This window comes from Lemur catta, chromosome 16 (assembly GCF_020740605.2).
Source record: "Lemur catta isolate mLemCat1 chromosome 16, mLemCat1.pri, whole genome shotgun sequence".
Taxonomy (NCBI): Eukaryota; Metazoa; Chordata; class Mammalia; order Primates; family Lemuridae; genus Lemur; species Lemur catta.
In genome coordinates, this window is record NC_059143.1 from 34139827 (window position 1) to 34154688 (window position 14862).

General features: G+C 45.2%; 1 protein-coding gene across 1 annotated transcript in view; it reads right to left on the bottom strand.

Annotated features, from left to right (window-relative positions):
- LOXHD1 (lipoxygenase homology PLAT domains 1) overlaps positions 1-14862 on the bottom strand; it is a 99899-nt gene that overhangs the window by 6886 nt on the left and 78151 nt on the right. The window contains exons 17-19 of the mRNA XM_045527191.1: positions 13957-14142; positions 2974-3144; positions 765-900 (exon numbers count right to left, since the gene is read on the bottom strand). Of these exons, the coding sequence (XP_045383147.1) occupies positions 765-900; positions 2974-3144; positions 13957-14142 (493 nt within the window). The remainder of the gene's footprint in view (positions 1-764; positions 901-2973; positions 3145-13956; positions 14143-14862) is intronic.

The window sequence follows — 14862 nt, forward strand, 5'->3', positions numbered from 1 at the left end:
CTTGGTCCTGATGTAGAGGGAATGTGTAGAAAAGGTTGCTATAAACTGAATGTTTGTGCCCCCCTCTCAAATCCATATGTTGAAACCTAATCCCCGATGTGATGGTATTTGGAAGTGGGGCTTTGGGGAGGTGATTAGGTCATGAGGGCGGAGCCCTCAGGAATGGGATTAGCATCCTTACACAGGAGGCTCCAGAGAGCTCCCTCAGCCCTTCTTCCGTGTGAGGACACAGCGAGAAGACGGCTGTCTATGGAAAAGGAGGTGAGACTTCACCAGACAGTGAATCTGCTGGTGCCTGGATCTTGGACTCCCAGCCTCCTAAGCCACCCTGCCTAAGTTATTCTGTTATAGCAGCCTGAACAGACAAAGACAAAGGCATAGTGGTGCTTAGGGGGAGGCAGAGGTTCTGTAAGCAATTCTGGAGGGAGAGGGGAGAAGGGTGGGCGTCTGAGCAATTCCAAGGCGACTCTGATGGAAGGAGGTGAGGTGCTTGTCTACATGGCGGGGGATAACGTCTGCAGTGAGTAGCATTGTCCCACCACAGAGTGAGCTCTCACTCCATGCAGTTCCTCCTTTCCCTCTTATAAGCCACCTATTTCACCCCCAGGAGCTTGCAGAGGATTGGCACACAGTAGGTGCTCAATAAGTACTTGCTGGCTAGGCCCGTTTGTATACCCATGGCTCCCACCCAAAGGAGAGATTCTTGAGGTCCCTCTCTTACCCACCCACCCAGCCCCGATCCCCTCCGGGCACCCCCTCCCTACTTCCTAAAGGCCCGCCGCTGTCTAGAAGCATTTTCCACGAGAAACTCTTTGGATCGGTTCTTCCTGCCCTCCAGAATGAGCCAGACGTTCTCCCTGGTTTCACCTCCGTTGCCCGTTTCTATGACGATCTCGTAGGCTGTAAGGGAGGGGTGGGGCAGGTCAGCGGAGGGGAAGCAGCGCCCACCAGCAGGGCAGATGCACCATGCCTCTCCCCCCAGCCTTCACTCGCTCTTAGGCCGCACCCTGGGCGTGCGGGGGGCAGGTTTAAATCGCCACAGTCCGGGGGCCAGAAGCAGAAGCTGCCCCAGTTCTGGGCTAGGGTGATCTTCCCACTTTATTTATAGCAGCAACCTCTCCGCGGCGAATCCGGGAGCCAGTGGGAAGGCAGCAGGCGGTGGGGATGAATACTCAGAGAGACACGGGGTCTGCTCTCAGGGATGGACGGGTCCCTGACGTGCAAAACGGAGATCACACGCCAAGAAGAGAAGAAAGGAGAGGCGGGCCCTGCTACCAAAAGCAAAGGGGAAAGACCCAGGCAGGCAAAGGACCTGGGAGAACTGGCTCCGGCGAGCAGTCCCACTCCCATCTTTGTCTCAGTTGTCACTCTGCCCTTCCCTCAGTCGTGTCTGCCCAGCAGGCACTCATCCAGTGTGTTGAATGGGTGCCAAGTGTCAGGACTGGACTAGACTCTGGGTGACACTAGAACGCAATCACTAGCCCCAGACACAAACACGGACTATGCCTTTGCAACCAAGGACTAAAGGACCATGGGGTGAGAAGACAACGTGTTGGCAGCTTCCTCTCCCAGCTCACCTCCTAGTACTTTCTCTCTGGCTCGTTCCTTGCTGTTCCCAGCCCACTCAGGCACGCTCCTGCCTTAGAGCTGCAATGATGCCCCTGCCTTGGAGCCCTGCCGTGAGGGGTCCCTCTGCCTGGAGCGATTCCCCCCTCCCTCCCCACTCTGCCCTTAGTGGCTTGGCTCACTCCCTCACCTCCTTCTCAGGAAAGTCCACCCCACAACCCTAATTAAAATTGCAACCTGACTCCCCCTGCACTCCTGGTCTGCCTTACCTCGCTGTATTACTTTCTGTTGTCCTTATAACCTTAAACATGCTACGTAGCTTATTCAATATTTTACTGTTTATTGCATTTTCCCCTTCCCACCTGAATGTAAGCCCCATGCAGGCAGCAGTCTTCATTTTGCTCATCGACAGACTCTCAAGTGCCCAGAACAGTACCTGGCACATAGGAGGCCCTCAACAGATATTTACTGAGTGAGTAAACGAACGAGTGGGCTAATCACAGAAAGCTTCACGAAGGAGGTGGTGTTTCAGCTTGGCCTTGAAGAAGAGCCATGATTACAATCATGGGAGAAAATGGAGGGATGCTCCAGGCAGAGGGAAGAGCATGAGCAAAGACACTCATGTGTTAAGAAGGTAGGGCTGTGCCTTCTCCATGCTCTCCTTTCCCTTCTGCAAAAACCGTGGAAGCCACATGCTGCAAACGGCAGACACGGATGGAAAGAGCCTGGGTCCCTAAATCACCCCGCAGAAGGCCTCTGACCAAACACCCATACTGACTGTGTACTAAAGGAATGAGAAATAAATGTTGTGCTGAGACCCTGAGATTTGGGGATTTACCTCTTACAAAGGTAAGTTTGGAAAATTCCTTCTTTCCATCAGGTTCTGCCTGTGATAAGCCTTCTTCAATCTGTTGGGCCCACACACTGGCGTCTGTATTAAAGACACATCTCCCCAGGATCAATTACTCCTTCCCTTTAAATATCCCTTGAGGAAGGGACACAGGGAAAGTGGCTGATGGAGATACAGGCTCCCCCTGAGTCCTGTCTCTAGGAAGGCTTGATTAGGCAGCTGTTGTCACAGGCATTGGTTGGATGGAGTCCATGATACAAAAGTTACCCAGAGAGGGCCCCACACCAAACTGCCCAGCCCAGCCTCAGGTCAGGGTGAGCTTGTCCCCAGTGGGTTTTCCTGTTGCCTCATTAGTCCCTGTGATTCAGGGCCATGAGCTGGCACCAGTATCTTAGCAGTTCCAGGTTCAGTGAACAACATTTGGGGTGTTTACTTATCCATCTCCCCCCATATTATTCCCGGCCATGAGCATCTGACCCCACTCCAGCTGTAGCAATGTCTTCTTATTCCAACACCGTTCCCCACCTCCCTCCTGAGCCGACGCTCTCCCCACATACTGGTCTCCTCCAGCTCATCGTGGATCTCGTTGTTGGCACAGGCAAAGTCACGGACTGTCTGCCTGTCGCCCTCGCTCTTGGAGAGCCAACAGTCACACTGGAAGCGGAAGGTCTCGTCACGGGAGTTGTCCTTCACGTCGATATAGCTCAGGTGCCAGCCAGGAAATATCCCTGTGGAAAAGACATCGTGAGGACTGGGAGCTCCATGTGCCCTCTCTCTCGTTTCAGACTTCCACTTCCCCCTCCCTGATCCACTGGCTGTGTGGCCCTGGACAAGTTCTCTGTCCTCTCTGGGCCTTGGTCTCCTTGTTGATGAAATGAGGGATTGGGTTCAGTGGTATCTGAGGGCTCCTCCAGCCCAGAGGATATAATTCTCTTGGCTAAACCCTTAACTTGGCGTTCACAAACCGTAGAGGATTTGTGTGTGGGATTTAAGAAGTCTATGAGCCCTCAGAAATTGTGCTACGATTATACATGGACACTTGACCAGGGAGAAGGCTCTCAGCTTTTATCAGATTCATAATGGAGGTCTCTGACCCAAGAAATAGTCTTTTTTGGAGTTCACAAAGCTGAAGGATGACCTCTATTATTTCTGACACCAGGACTCACCCAATATCCTTCCAGAATCAGTTCAGATATCAACTCCTCCAGGAGGCCTTCTCTGATGTCCCCTAATCATCCACTAGGCTGGCAACAGGTGTCCTGCACACTCCTGTATTGCCCCTTGCATCTGCCTTGGCCACACCCTGGCCACTCTGTGTTGTCATTATTTAGTGTCTCATCCCCTAGACTATGAGCTCCCGAGGGCAAGGACTGGGTCTTATTTGTTCTTGTTTCCCTCGTGCCCGGCATTGCAACTGGCAGGTAGTAGTTGCTCAATGAACGCTGAATCAAAGACTGTGTTATGACTTTGGGGACCTCGGCTGAGCTGTTCAACAATCATAGAAGGAATCAGAAGCTGCTGTTTCTTTAGGGTATGTTTCTAAATTTGACAAGTCTTGGCCTAATATTGAGCAGACAGCTGCCTCTGCGGTAACTGGCAGGGCTTCCCTCAGAAGTGTTCCCACCACAGCATCGCCATCAAATGTGAATCGATGTGCATTTGCTGTGACAGCTGTGTGCTATTTCCAGCGTGCACAGGTTCAGTTACTCTCCGCTCTTCAAAGTCCTTGAGAACTCTTCAAACCAAAAGGCCCCCATGTAGGAGGAAATCCCAGGGGTTTGGCAGGTTAGGGTGATAATACTTGCTGCCTAAAATGTGTGCACAAGGCAACCCCCCAGGGAATATAAGGGTGTGCTCTACTCCCACTCCTGGTCTTCTAAGGCCACCTGGGGCTGTGGGGGCAGCCCCATTGTCCCCACCAAAAAGCCTTCCTCTAGGATCAGATGCTGCCCAAAGCAGCAGCTGTAGATAGACCCTGCCTGTGGTCTCAGGGTCCCTAAAGCACAAAGAGAGACACAAAGATGGACACAACTTCAGTCACCCAGATACAGGGTGTAGATATTAAGGTTTGTGGGCAGGGAGTATATATTAGCAGTCTTAGCAGAGCATTATTCCATGCCGAAAAAGTAATTATTTTTTGTAAACATACATCTTTACTGAAGTGAAAAACAGTGAGTGCCAAAACAAGTAAATTTTGCAATATTTCTGTTGAGTTAAACAGTGGTGAGTTATGTTGTCAAACAACTTGTATCTTAACTCAATAAATCATTCTACTTTTCTACATGAGGGCCAGTTCTACCTGTACGTTTGCAGAATGGCTGCCCTCTGAGACGGTTCCTGACAGTATCACGAAAGTGACTGAACTGTTTCGCAAGCCTCAGTGCATTCAGTCTGGAAATGATGCAGATAAGACCCATCCAAGCAGTGCTCAAAGACATCCAGAGTGGAGCATAGAAAGGGGGAGGCAGGTAAAGAGGGAGGCAGAGAAAAAGAACACAAGTTGTTGATCCTCTTGGAAGATGTCCCAGTGGAAGAGATTCTTTGTCCTCCACATACCATCCCCCCCCTACCCTGTATGTGTATGTTTGTGTGTGTGTGTGTGGGAAAAGAGCGGGGAGAGAGTCTAGTACCCAGCTCTTACCCAGCTCTTGTCAATTACTACAGACTCTGGCTTGAGACCCAGGCATCAGTACTCTATGAAGCTGTCCAGGTGATTCCAATGTGTGGCCAAAGCTGGGAACCTAGGCCTGCATCACAATCACCTGTAGGGCTTGTTAAAGCACAGATTACTGGGCCCTGCTCCCAGAGTTTCTGATTCAGTAGGTTTGTGATGGCGTCCAAGAATTTCCACGTCCAACTAGCTCCCAGGTGCTGCTGCTGGTCCTAGAGCCACACCTCGAGAACTACCGGTTTAAGGTATCAGGACCAGAGTCTGGGGGTCTTTCTACAAAATCATGGCAATAGGAAATCAATGGGAATTTTGAGTTGTAAGTGGGTGCAAATGTGTTGGTGGAGGAGGATGACTTTATCAGGAGAGGTGGGCCATCACTAGATCATTTCTGTTGCTGGAAAGCACTGTTCATCCTGCTCTATACTCTAGCCCTTCTCACTCCCGAATCATACGGATTCTGGGCTCCAGGTAGGGTGGTGACAGAGGAAAGCAGTGAGCTGAGGGGAAACGTGGATTCTGGGATGGCTTTAAGTTTATCCACAGATAACGCATCGCCCCTGCTGTGTGGATGAAGACAGCCAGAGTAGGAGCCTTGCCTGGTGCCCAGTGGGAGGCTGAGTCCTCCTGTCCCCCATCCTCTGAAAGGATGGCATTGTCTCACTCCTTCCACAACTTGCTTTTCAAGTTAGAATTCTTCAAAACAAACAAACAAACAAAAAAACAAAACTCCTTCCATGGTAAATAGCAGGCTAACCCCAACTCCTCTGACATGAAAGAAGCTTAATCCTCAGCTTTGTGCTCACTGCAAATCTACTTGCCTTGTTTGGGAAATGTTGGGTGTGATTGGCAGGGGTCTTATTGCAACTTTCTCCCACTAAGAACCGATCAAACATAAAACTTGGAACAGGCAGCTCAGCACAGGAATGTGGTTGGTTTTGCTGGTGAAGGCAGTGGGATGACATTAATAGATAGGTAGATAGATCCACCCTTTAATCAGATGATGGACACCCTACCAGGCCCTGGTGGACCAGTAGGGAACCATCTGAAACCAACCATTAGAGAATCCATTTCTTTACGAAGTCTCCTCTTTTAGCATTCGACTTTATCTTTTTATACAAAGATAGAAAACACTGCACACTGTTTGACACCTTACCTTTTTACTCATGGACAACCCATATCGAAGTATAAATACTCTTCTTCCTAGGTGCCCAGTATCCCATTGTCCTTATTGGTGGATAATTAGCTGGTCTCCAGACTTTTACTTCTATACACAATTCCCTCATTAATATCTTTCTACATGCACCATAGAGATCTTTTAAAATCATAAATCAGATTTTGTCACTTCTCCATGTAAAACCCTCCAATGGCTTCCCGTCACTGTCAGAATAAAATACAAACTGCTCACCAAGGACTACAAGGATTGACATGATGTGGTGCTTTTTCCATTCCTCTGATTTCATTTCATACTACTCACAACTTCACTTCCTATATTCCCACCCACGCTGGCCTTCTTTTTATACCTTAATATATGAAACCCTGTCTTGACTTGGAAACTTTGCATTTACTCTTCTGTCCATCTGGAACAATATTCTTCCGGCTCTGAGTGCCAGCACTGCTTCATCATTGAGCTGTCAGATCAAATGTCCCGTCTTTGGGGAAGGCTTTGTTAATCACCCTATTTGCAGAAGCTTCCTCATCCTCAATCCCTTGCCAGCAGTCACCATACGCCCACTTCACAATCTGAAATAATTTTGTTTTTGTTTCCTTGAATATTGTTTTGTCTGTCTTCTTCCGCTCGTCTGTAAGCCCTAGGAGAGAAGAAGTCTTATGTGCTCTATCCACCACTATGTTCCAGTGCTTGGAAAAATGCTTGGCATATTATTCAATAAGTGTTTTTTTAAATGCATGAGTGTGCACTGTTATTGAATAGAGAAGAACAAGGAAGAAGATGATGATGTTTTAGGAGTGGAGGGGAAAAAGAATTCAAAGCCCCCCCCCCCACCACCCACCAGTAGCAATGGCCTGTCTTTGTAGAATTGATTATTTTATCCCAAATGTTCTAAAGTTCGTTTTAAGGAAAAAGGCTTAGAAACTCTGAACTAGTGTGTGGTCCTCATCCTTCCAGGCAAGAGAGGGCAGACTCTGAATGGGAGTGAGGCTGGCAGCTGCTCCCTGCATTTCGTCATGCCATCTACTGCCTGTGACTTCGCAGTGGCTTTTCACATCTGATGGGACAAAAGAGCACAACTCTGTGTTTACATATTTAGGGTCTTCTTCAGTCTGACTCCAATCACCTTGTTTCTCACTTTAATAAGGAAGAGGCTTTATGAAAATCCCCTATCCCAGTGAGATGAATTTCTTACACATCCCTTTGGCATTTCCTCCCTCCTCATTATGGTATGAAGCTATTCCCTTACCCTGCATGCCTCCTATCCTCTGGACAACTTAGGTCTCCTCTCCTCCATGAGGACTTCCAAAATCTCCAGGCCCACAGTATTCCTCGTCTGTCCGTTCTCTTGGCCATTGCACAGATGTCTTGGAAAACCTTTGCTACTGAAGTCATGAACTGCCCTAACTCTTTTTGTGGCTCTTTTCATGTGTAAGCCTGACTTCTCCAGTTGTATTTGAGAAAGTGGGAACCACGTCTTAAGAACTGTCAATTGTATCACAGGGATATGAACTTAGCATTCGATAAACATAGAATTAAGAATTATTTTTACTTTCTGAAGTGAACTGTCAGTTCTTTACTCCAGTGCAAACCACTGAAAATTCTTCTCAAGTAGAAAGATAATTCATTTCACCAAGCAATTGCTTCCTTAAAAATAACCTTTGGCAAGCTAGGGGTTCATCTGGGTAACTCATATTTCTTCAGCAAGATCAATAGACAGTTTAAAGTAAGATATGGAACCATCACAGAGCCCTAGCTATGGAAGAATATAAGAATCTAGCTATTATCTTTCCACAAACACTTTCATATACGTGTCATCTAAGAGGCTTCCCACAGTGACACTCTGAGATTTGGCAGATCTAGGTTGCAGTCTCAGCATATCCACCAAGCTGAATATGTTATAGTAATACTTCCATGCCTCAGTTTCCTCCCTTGTACAACGTGGGGGTTAAAATAAGTGATTTCTGAGGTCCTTCAAATTTCTATGAATTTATATTACTCAAAAGAAAACATATACATTCATTTTGTGGTAAGAGAAATTCTTTATCTCACCGGAGTTTTAATTTAACCAGACAAAGCAAGAAGAGCAAGACAAATTAGAAAATAAACACTGGTTATAATTTGTTCAGTATTATAAAAGCTATCTGGGTAATGAGAATTAAGGAGAAGAATAAAACATTCATCTTGATTTTCCCCTATGAACTATATTTCACAGTAATCAAATAGCCTGAGGGACATTTTTTTAATATTACAGAAAAATTCCAGCTAGTAAGTGGATAAGAAATGACATAATTAGAAAATCACCATTTGTAACCCTAATTGATCATCACTGGAGGAATCTATTAGATGAAGAGTTATGAGGAAACTTTATAATGGAGCAATCAGGCTAACAGCCCCTGTATCCACTATTCAACGTTATTAGCATCAGTAAGAATGGGACTTCTTTGTACTTTGTATTACATCAATTCACAGTATTTCCTCAATACATTGTATCCTTCACAAAATTACTCAATATACAGTACTGAGGGAATTTACATATTTCCCATGTATTCTATACACAGTATTGGAAAAATTTGCTATGGAGGAGAAATGCAATGATATAAAGAAGTCATTGTTAAGTGTGATAATGGTGGTGAGATTTTGTAAGAAAATATCCATTTTAAAGAGAGAAACACACTAAATATGTTTGGAGCAAAATTACATGAAGTTTAGGATTTGATTTTATATCCTCCAGCAATCAAAAAAAGGAAAAGTAAAAAGAGTATAGATGATAAATGGTGATAATTGTTGAACTTGGGCGGAAGTCCATTATACTAGTCCCTTCATTTTTGTGCATGTTTAAAATTTTTCATAAATAAGAGTAATTGGGTAAAAAAATATCAAAAGGTAGATTTGGGGAAGAGATGATTGCTATGCTTTAAGTTAATTAAATATTTGTAACCTGACTTATATGATATTTTTTCAGGAATCCTCACCTTTTATTGTGGAAGCCTTTCAAACAAAATGTATTTGTCCTTCTAAATTTCTATGCAGGGCAAGCATAATGTAGTTGGAAAAGTTTCAAACTAAATATGAAAAAAGCGTGGCATAGAGAAAGCTTAAGGATATGTTTAGCCATTTTAGCTTGTATTGATATTTCAATTTCCATCCCTTGAGGAGAAATTTACCGTAAAGAGGAAGCTGGGCCCAGAACCTGGACTTCTTTGTTCCTCTTTGACCCTCGTGTCCCAACCACGTGGGCTCAATGAAGCTACAGAAATCTCCCTTTCCCTGGTGAGCCTCAAGACCTACCAATGACATGATCCTGCTTTCAGATCCAATGTCTGGTTGGAGGGGAGAAGGCCCACTTCCCTGTCTTCAAGGGAAAGAGAATCATATCACTGACTCAGGGTTTTGAGTAGAAGAGCTGTTATGGGGCCAAGGCAATCAGATAGTCTTTGGCTATCCAAGGTAGGGGTGGGCTGTCAACCTTTTCAGAGAGGCTGGCATCTAAATGACAATAGTAGCAACTAGCTACAAGGTTGGAGTGGTTTGGAGCTGTCTATGGTGCTGAACCCCCTTCTTTCAGGTTTTGATGGTGATGAGATGGAAGGAAGTGGCTAACCGGCTGTCAGGTTTTTGCATAGTAGAAAAATGTATCAAGAAAACTGAGAAAGCCTGGATATGTGCACACCCAGTGTCTGGGAAGAAGGGCCGCTGGTATTGGACAACTTAGTCATTCATCTGAGGTTCATGGTCGGACTCACTAAGGCATAAAAGAACACTCTGATTCTGGAGAAAAACTGAGTTCCCTATAACCAAAGCATAAAAAGACAGGGTCTGAAAGAATGAAATAGGAGTATAATTAAATTATATTAAGATATATCAAGTCTCTACTATATTACAGGCAATGTGCTAGGCATTCAGGAAAGAACAATGAACAAGACAATGGTATTTGTGGAGCTGATAGTCAAGTACAAGGGACAGAACAAACATGCATTGACAAGTGTGTTGAGTGTTTGGGGAGCAGGTTCAAATAGGGTAGAGCAATAGGAAGAACTTTCATTGAGGAGGTGAGGACATAAGAGAGTTTGTCAACCACAGACAGGGAGGTATAATCATGGCAGGATGCATGGTGGGAGTTAGGTCATAAGGCAGAGGTCCCAGTGGCTGGAATTAAATGACAAGTTCAGAGTGGGATCAGAAGCTAGTCTATGATGCCTTTTAGCTCTGGACTTTTCTCTTTTTCATACCTAGGGGAATAATTGGTTTCTGTGTTCCAGTTAACACTAAACTAATTTCAGGGTTGTGGAGACTTCAGCTGTAAAATTTAGGAGCTAGAAGTTTGCCAAACAGATCACTACTTGACACCAACTTTGGTGTTATGACTCTGGGCCACGCGGCCCTCCTGTGCCTTAAAGCTGATGCGGCTGACCCCGATGACACTGGGCTCTGTGATGGGGCTGCACTCTGATTTGGTGAATTTCATCCTGGTCCAGTGGCCTTGAATATTTTCACACCCAGCAGCAAATCCTGAGGCAGATTCTTTGCGGCAGAGACATGACTTGAACTGAGATCTTTCAGAAGTCTTTACTACTCTCTAGAAAATTCTTCCCTACTGCTTTATTTTCTGAGGACTGCCATAAAAAATTCCCACAAACTTGGTGCTTAATGCAACAGAAATTTATTCTTTCACCGTCCTAGAGACCAGAAATCTGAAATCAAGGTGTTAGCAGGGCCATCCTCTCTGAATACTCCAGAGAAGAATCCTTCCTTGCCTCTTCCTAGCGTCAGTGGCTCCTAGAAATCCTTGGTGTTCCTTAGCTTGTGACTGATAACTCCAGCTCCAGTCTCCACCTCCATCTTCACATGATCTTATTTCTGCATCTCTCCATGTTCTTTTCTCACAAGGACACAAGTCATCATTGGATTTAGGACCCCATTCTAAATTCAGGGTGATTTCATCTCAAGATTTTTAGCTAATTCTATCTGCAAAGACCCCATTCCCCAATAAGATCACATTTGGAGGTTCTGGATGAACAAGAATTTGGGAGGTGGGGAACATTATTCTATCCATGACACCGGCCCTTGGAGAATTACAAATGCTTTAATAGGATGTCTGATATGATGTGCTGCATCTGTAGACCTCTCAAACTTGGTGCTTTCTTTTTCCCTAGAGGGGAGAAAGAGATCTCCATGGAAGTCTAGAAAAGGATGGAATTATGAAGCCATCCATACAGGATCCAGAAGCTGTTACAAGCTGATGTTAAGCAATAATTTATTCATTAATTCACATAATTATTAAATAACTACAAGGCACTGGGAATAAAAGTGTGAATCAAACAAAGTCTCTACCCTTCAGAGACTCAAAAGTCTACCAGTTGTAATTGGCAAGACAATTACAACTCTGCATTGTGAGTTCTACAAGTAGAGGTATGAACAGAGAAGTTTAGGAGCACAGAGTAGGGAGCATCTAAGTTCATAAAGGGCAATCAAAGAGCTTTATGAAGAAGATGATAGTTAATCTGGATTTTCTTTGAGACAAAGTCTTACTTTGTCACCCCAGGTAGAGTGCAGTGGCATCACCATAGCTCACTGCAACCTCAAACCCCTGGGCTCAAGTGATGCTCTGCCTCAGCCTCCCAAGTAGTAAGGACTGCAGGCATGCACCATGGATGCCCAGATAATTATTCTATTTTTAGTAGAGATGAGGTCTTTCTCTTGCTCAGGCTGGTCTTGAACTCCTGAGCTCAAGCAATCCTCCCACCTCGGCCTCCTAGAGTGATAGGATTATAGGTGTGAGCCACCGCACCCAGCTATTAATCTGGATTTTGAAGAATATCTAAGGATTTAGCAGGGGAAGTGAATTGCAGGTGCAATTATTTTTTGGTTTTCTATGAATGACTTCTAGCTTGGGCAAAGGATATAACATGTCATGCAAGATAAAATTTAAACAAGGGCTGAACTTCAAGTTCAGGGAGATAGGAAAAAGAAGAGAGTGAAGAACAGAGAAAACTTTCTGAATGGAAACGGTTAATCTTAGAGAGTCCCTATTGCTGCAGGCTTGTATGTACCATGCCATTCTCTGGATGGATTGAAATAGCAAGAGTTAAAAGGCAATTCCACATTACAAAAGGGACTAGAGAGCAGAAGTGGTGAGGCTGGGTAAGAAAGGTTCCCTGACATTTGTGTATGTATGTTGGAGGGGGGAGATGATGAAGAGCATTTTTGTCTAGTAAACGTGAATCCATAAATTACAGAAGGCTGTTCATCTCTCCTTCCTTCTCCCTTGTTACACTGACTTAAATATTTGGCTGTATAACAAAATTTCTCAGCAAGGGATTCTGGAAATTTGCTAGGGAGAGATAAACATTTTAAATTGATTTGCTATTTGAAAACAAAGGTGACCTCATGTTTCTTCTATTAAATTTATGTCCAGGAAACTATGGAACCAGGAGCCAACACATCACATCTATGGATTTCATGGCCGGTGAACAATCCTGACCACTACAGAGTTCCCCAGACAAAGACCCCCCCTCCCCAAGAACATTCCAGTTTGGAACTACAAATGTGGAGGTAATTCCTTTGTCTCTTTTCTTCCTCTCCCTCCTCTTTCTTCCCTTCCATTATCTAACCTCAAATGGTGCCCTCAGAAATTTGCCCTAGACCACCCCTGCTTTCCTCAAGCTGTACTTCCTCCATAGACTCCCATTCACTCTTCATCTATCGAGTGCTGTGCAAGTATTCATTATTTTATTGCTTTGAAGTCTGGCTGTTTTATAGGTGCCTGATCTGAGCTTATTCCATGTTACAGAAAAAATTCTAACTGTTTAACCCAGGTTAGCTCCTTTTACAAGAGAGGTGGCAAACTGCTGAGTTGGGTTTCATCAGTGGCCACGACAGACAGGCTGGTTCTTGGTGAGGATTTGGAAGGAGCGAGGAGAAACATAACATTCAGGACAGCTCTGGGAAACAGTTGGAGAAGATGAGGAAAAGGAGGAAGAAGGCTTTGAGCAGAGAGCTTTGCAGAGGTGAATTTCAGTGGAAGACAAGAGAGGTGAATTTAGAAAGCAGTACGCATCGAGGACGTGGAATTTAATATATAACAACTCTATTCTAATTATAATACAAATAGAACCTGAAGGCCCAAAGCCAGAGAAAATAGAACAGCTTGAAGGCAGCAAAACGATAACCAAAGAAATGTTGAGAGTATGAACTGCAGCACAGATGAAGACATTACAGATGTAAGAAAGTATCCGTTAGGTACTTCAAAGTTAAAAATAAATTTCTTACTTGGTTTAACTCCTATTTCATTGTTTATGTTTAAAAGTGAATTCAAGCACTTTGGGGCTTACTATTATATTAATAAATAAACGAGCATAATCCTTTATAGAAAATCCATGAGAAGTGAACTTGGCGATATAGCCCTTTTTTTCCTTAATTCTTATGCCTGAACAAAGTAGCATCAATGCTCCAACATCATAAACAATGAAGAACCTCCCCCAGGGAGAAAGCCAGGGGAACTAAGCTTCATCTTTAAAATTTGCCCGGAAACACTGGCTCTCTCCTGCTGCTGGAAGCATCACCATGGTGGCAAACAACCGTGTAAGCTGCCCGCCACCCTGGGGTGGGCAGAATCAACATGCTGCCGGGGAGGGAGGGAAGGGCCTGGGGGGACCTGAGGGTTGCCCTCCCACCACCCCGGCCTTCAGTGGGAGCTACCTTTGTTGTCGTGCCAGACCCTCAGCTTGCAGAGGTGGCCCAGGCTCAGCATGTTGGAGAAGTTGAACGTGTCTGTGTTGTTCCGCTCAAACTTGTTCCAGTTGGCCGACTGCTTCAGGGCCAGTGTCCCGCTGTCCCCATTCTCCCCAAAGATGATGATGAACACGTTGGCATCCGTGCCTGCTCCTGGAGGGTGCGTAAGATGCAGCTCAGGGTGCTAGCCTCTCTGACTCACAGCCCTCTTGCTCTGGCCTTGATCCCGGACTCCTTGGAGGAGCCAGGGATGCAAGTGGACAGAGTTCAGAGTCGACAAGGCCAGGGGTGAACTTGGAAAGGGCCAGTTAGTGTCCTGGGACTCCCAGGCTTCCAATTCCATCCTTCACTTTATCTTTGTGCCTTGCAAAAGCTGTTGGTCTAACTGGAGTTGTAGTCAGCAAGTTTGAATGGTTTAGTGTAAAAACTTCCCTATTTCTGGGGAAATACAACCAAATTTAAAAGGCATGCCATGTAGACTGGCTTTACGGTTTATAAACACAGGCTACCTCCTGAACAATGTGGGTTCAAAAGGAAGCAGAGAAATTCTGTGCTCCCCTAATCTACCTCTGATGGGCATTCTACACTAGGACTTCACTTCATTTGCTTAAACCAAATAGGGGTGCTGGCCCAAGTTCAAAAGCAAATGCTTCTGGAAGAGGCCATCCTGTGAAGCTTTTCTGACACATACCTGTTGTTATCAATGAACTTATGAATTATTATCTGAGAGCGCATTGTGAAAGGATGGAGGGGTTTGAGAGCATGTGGACACTTGGAACTTGAAGAAATAAGGGTGAAGGTTCCGCTGTGAGGAGAACAGGAAGAAAGGAGGTGCCAAAAACAATCTTTACAAGCTTTACTGATTTATGGCTG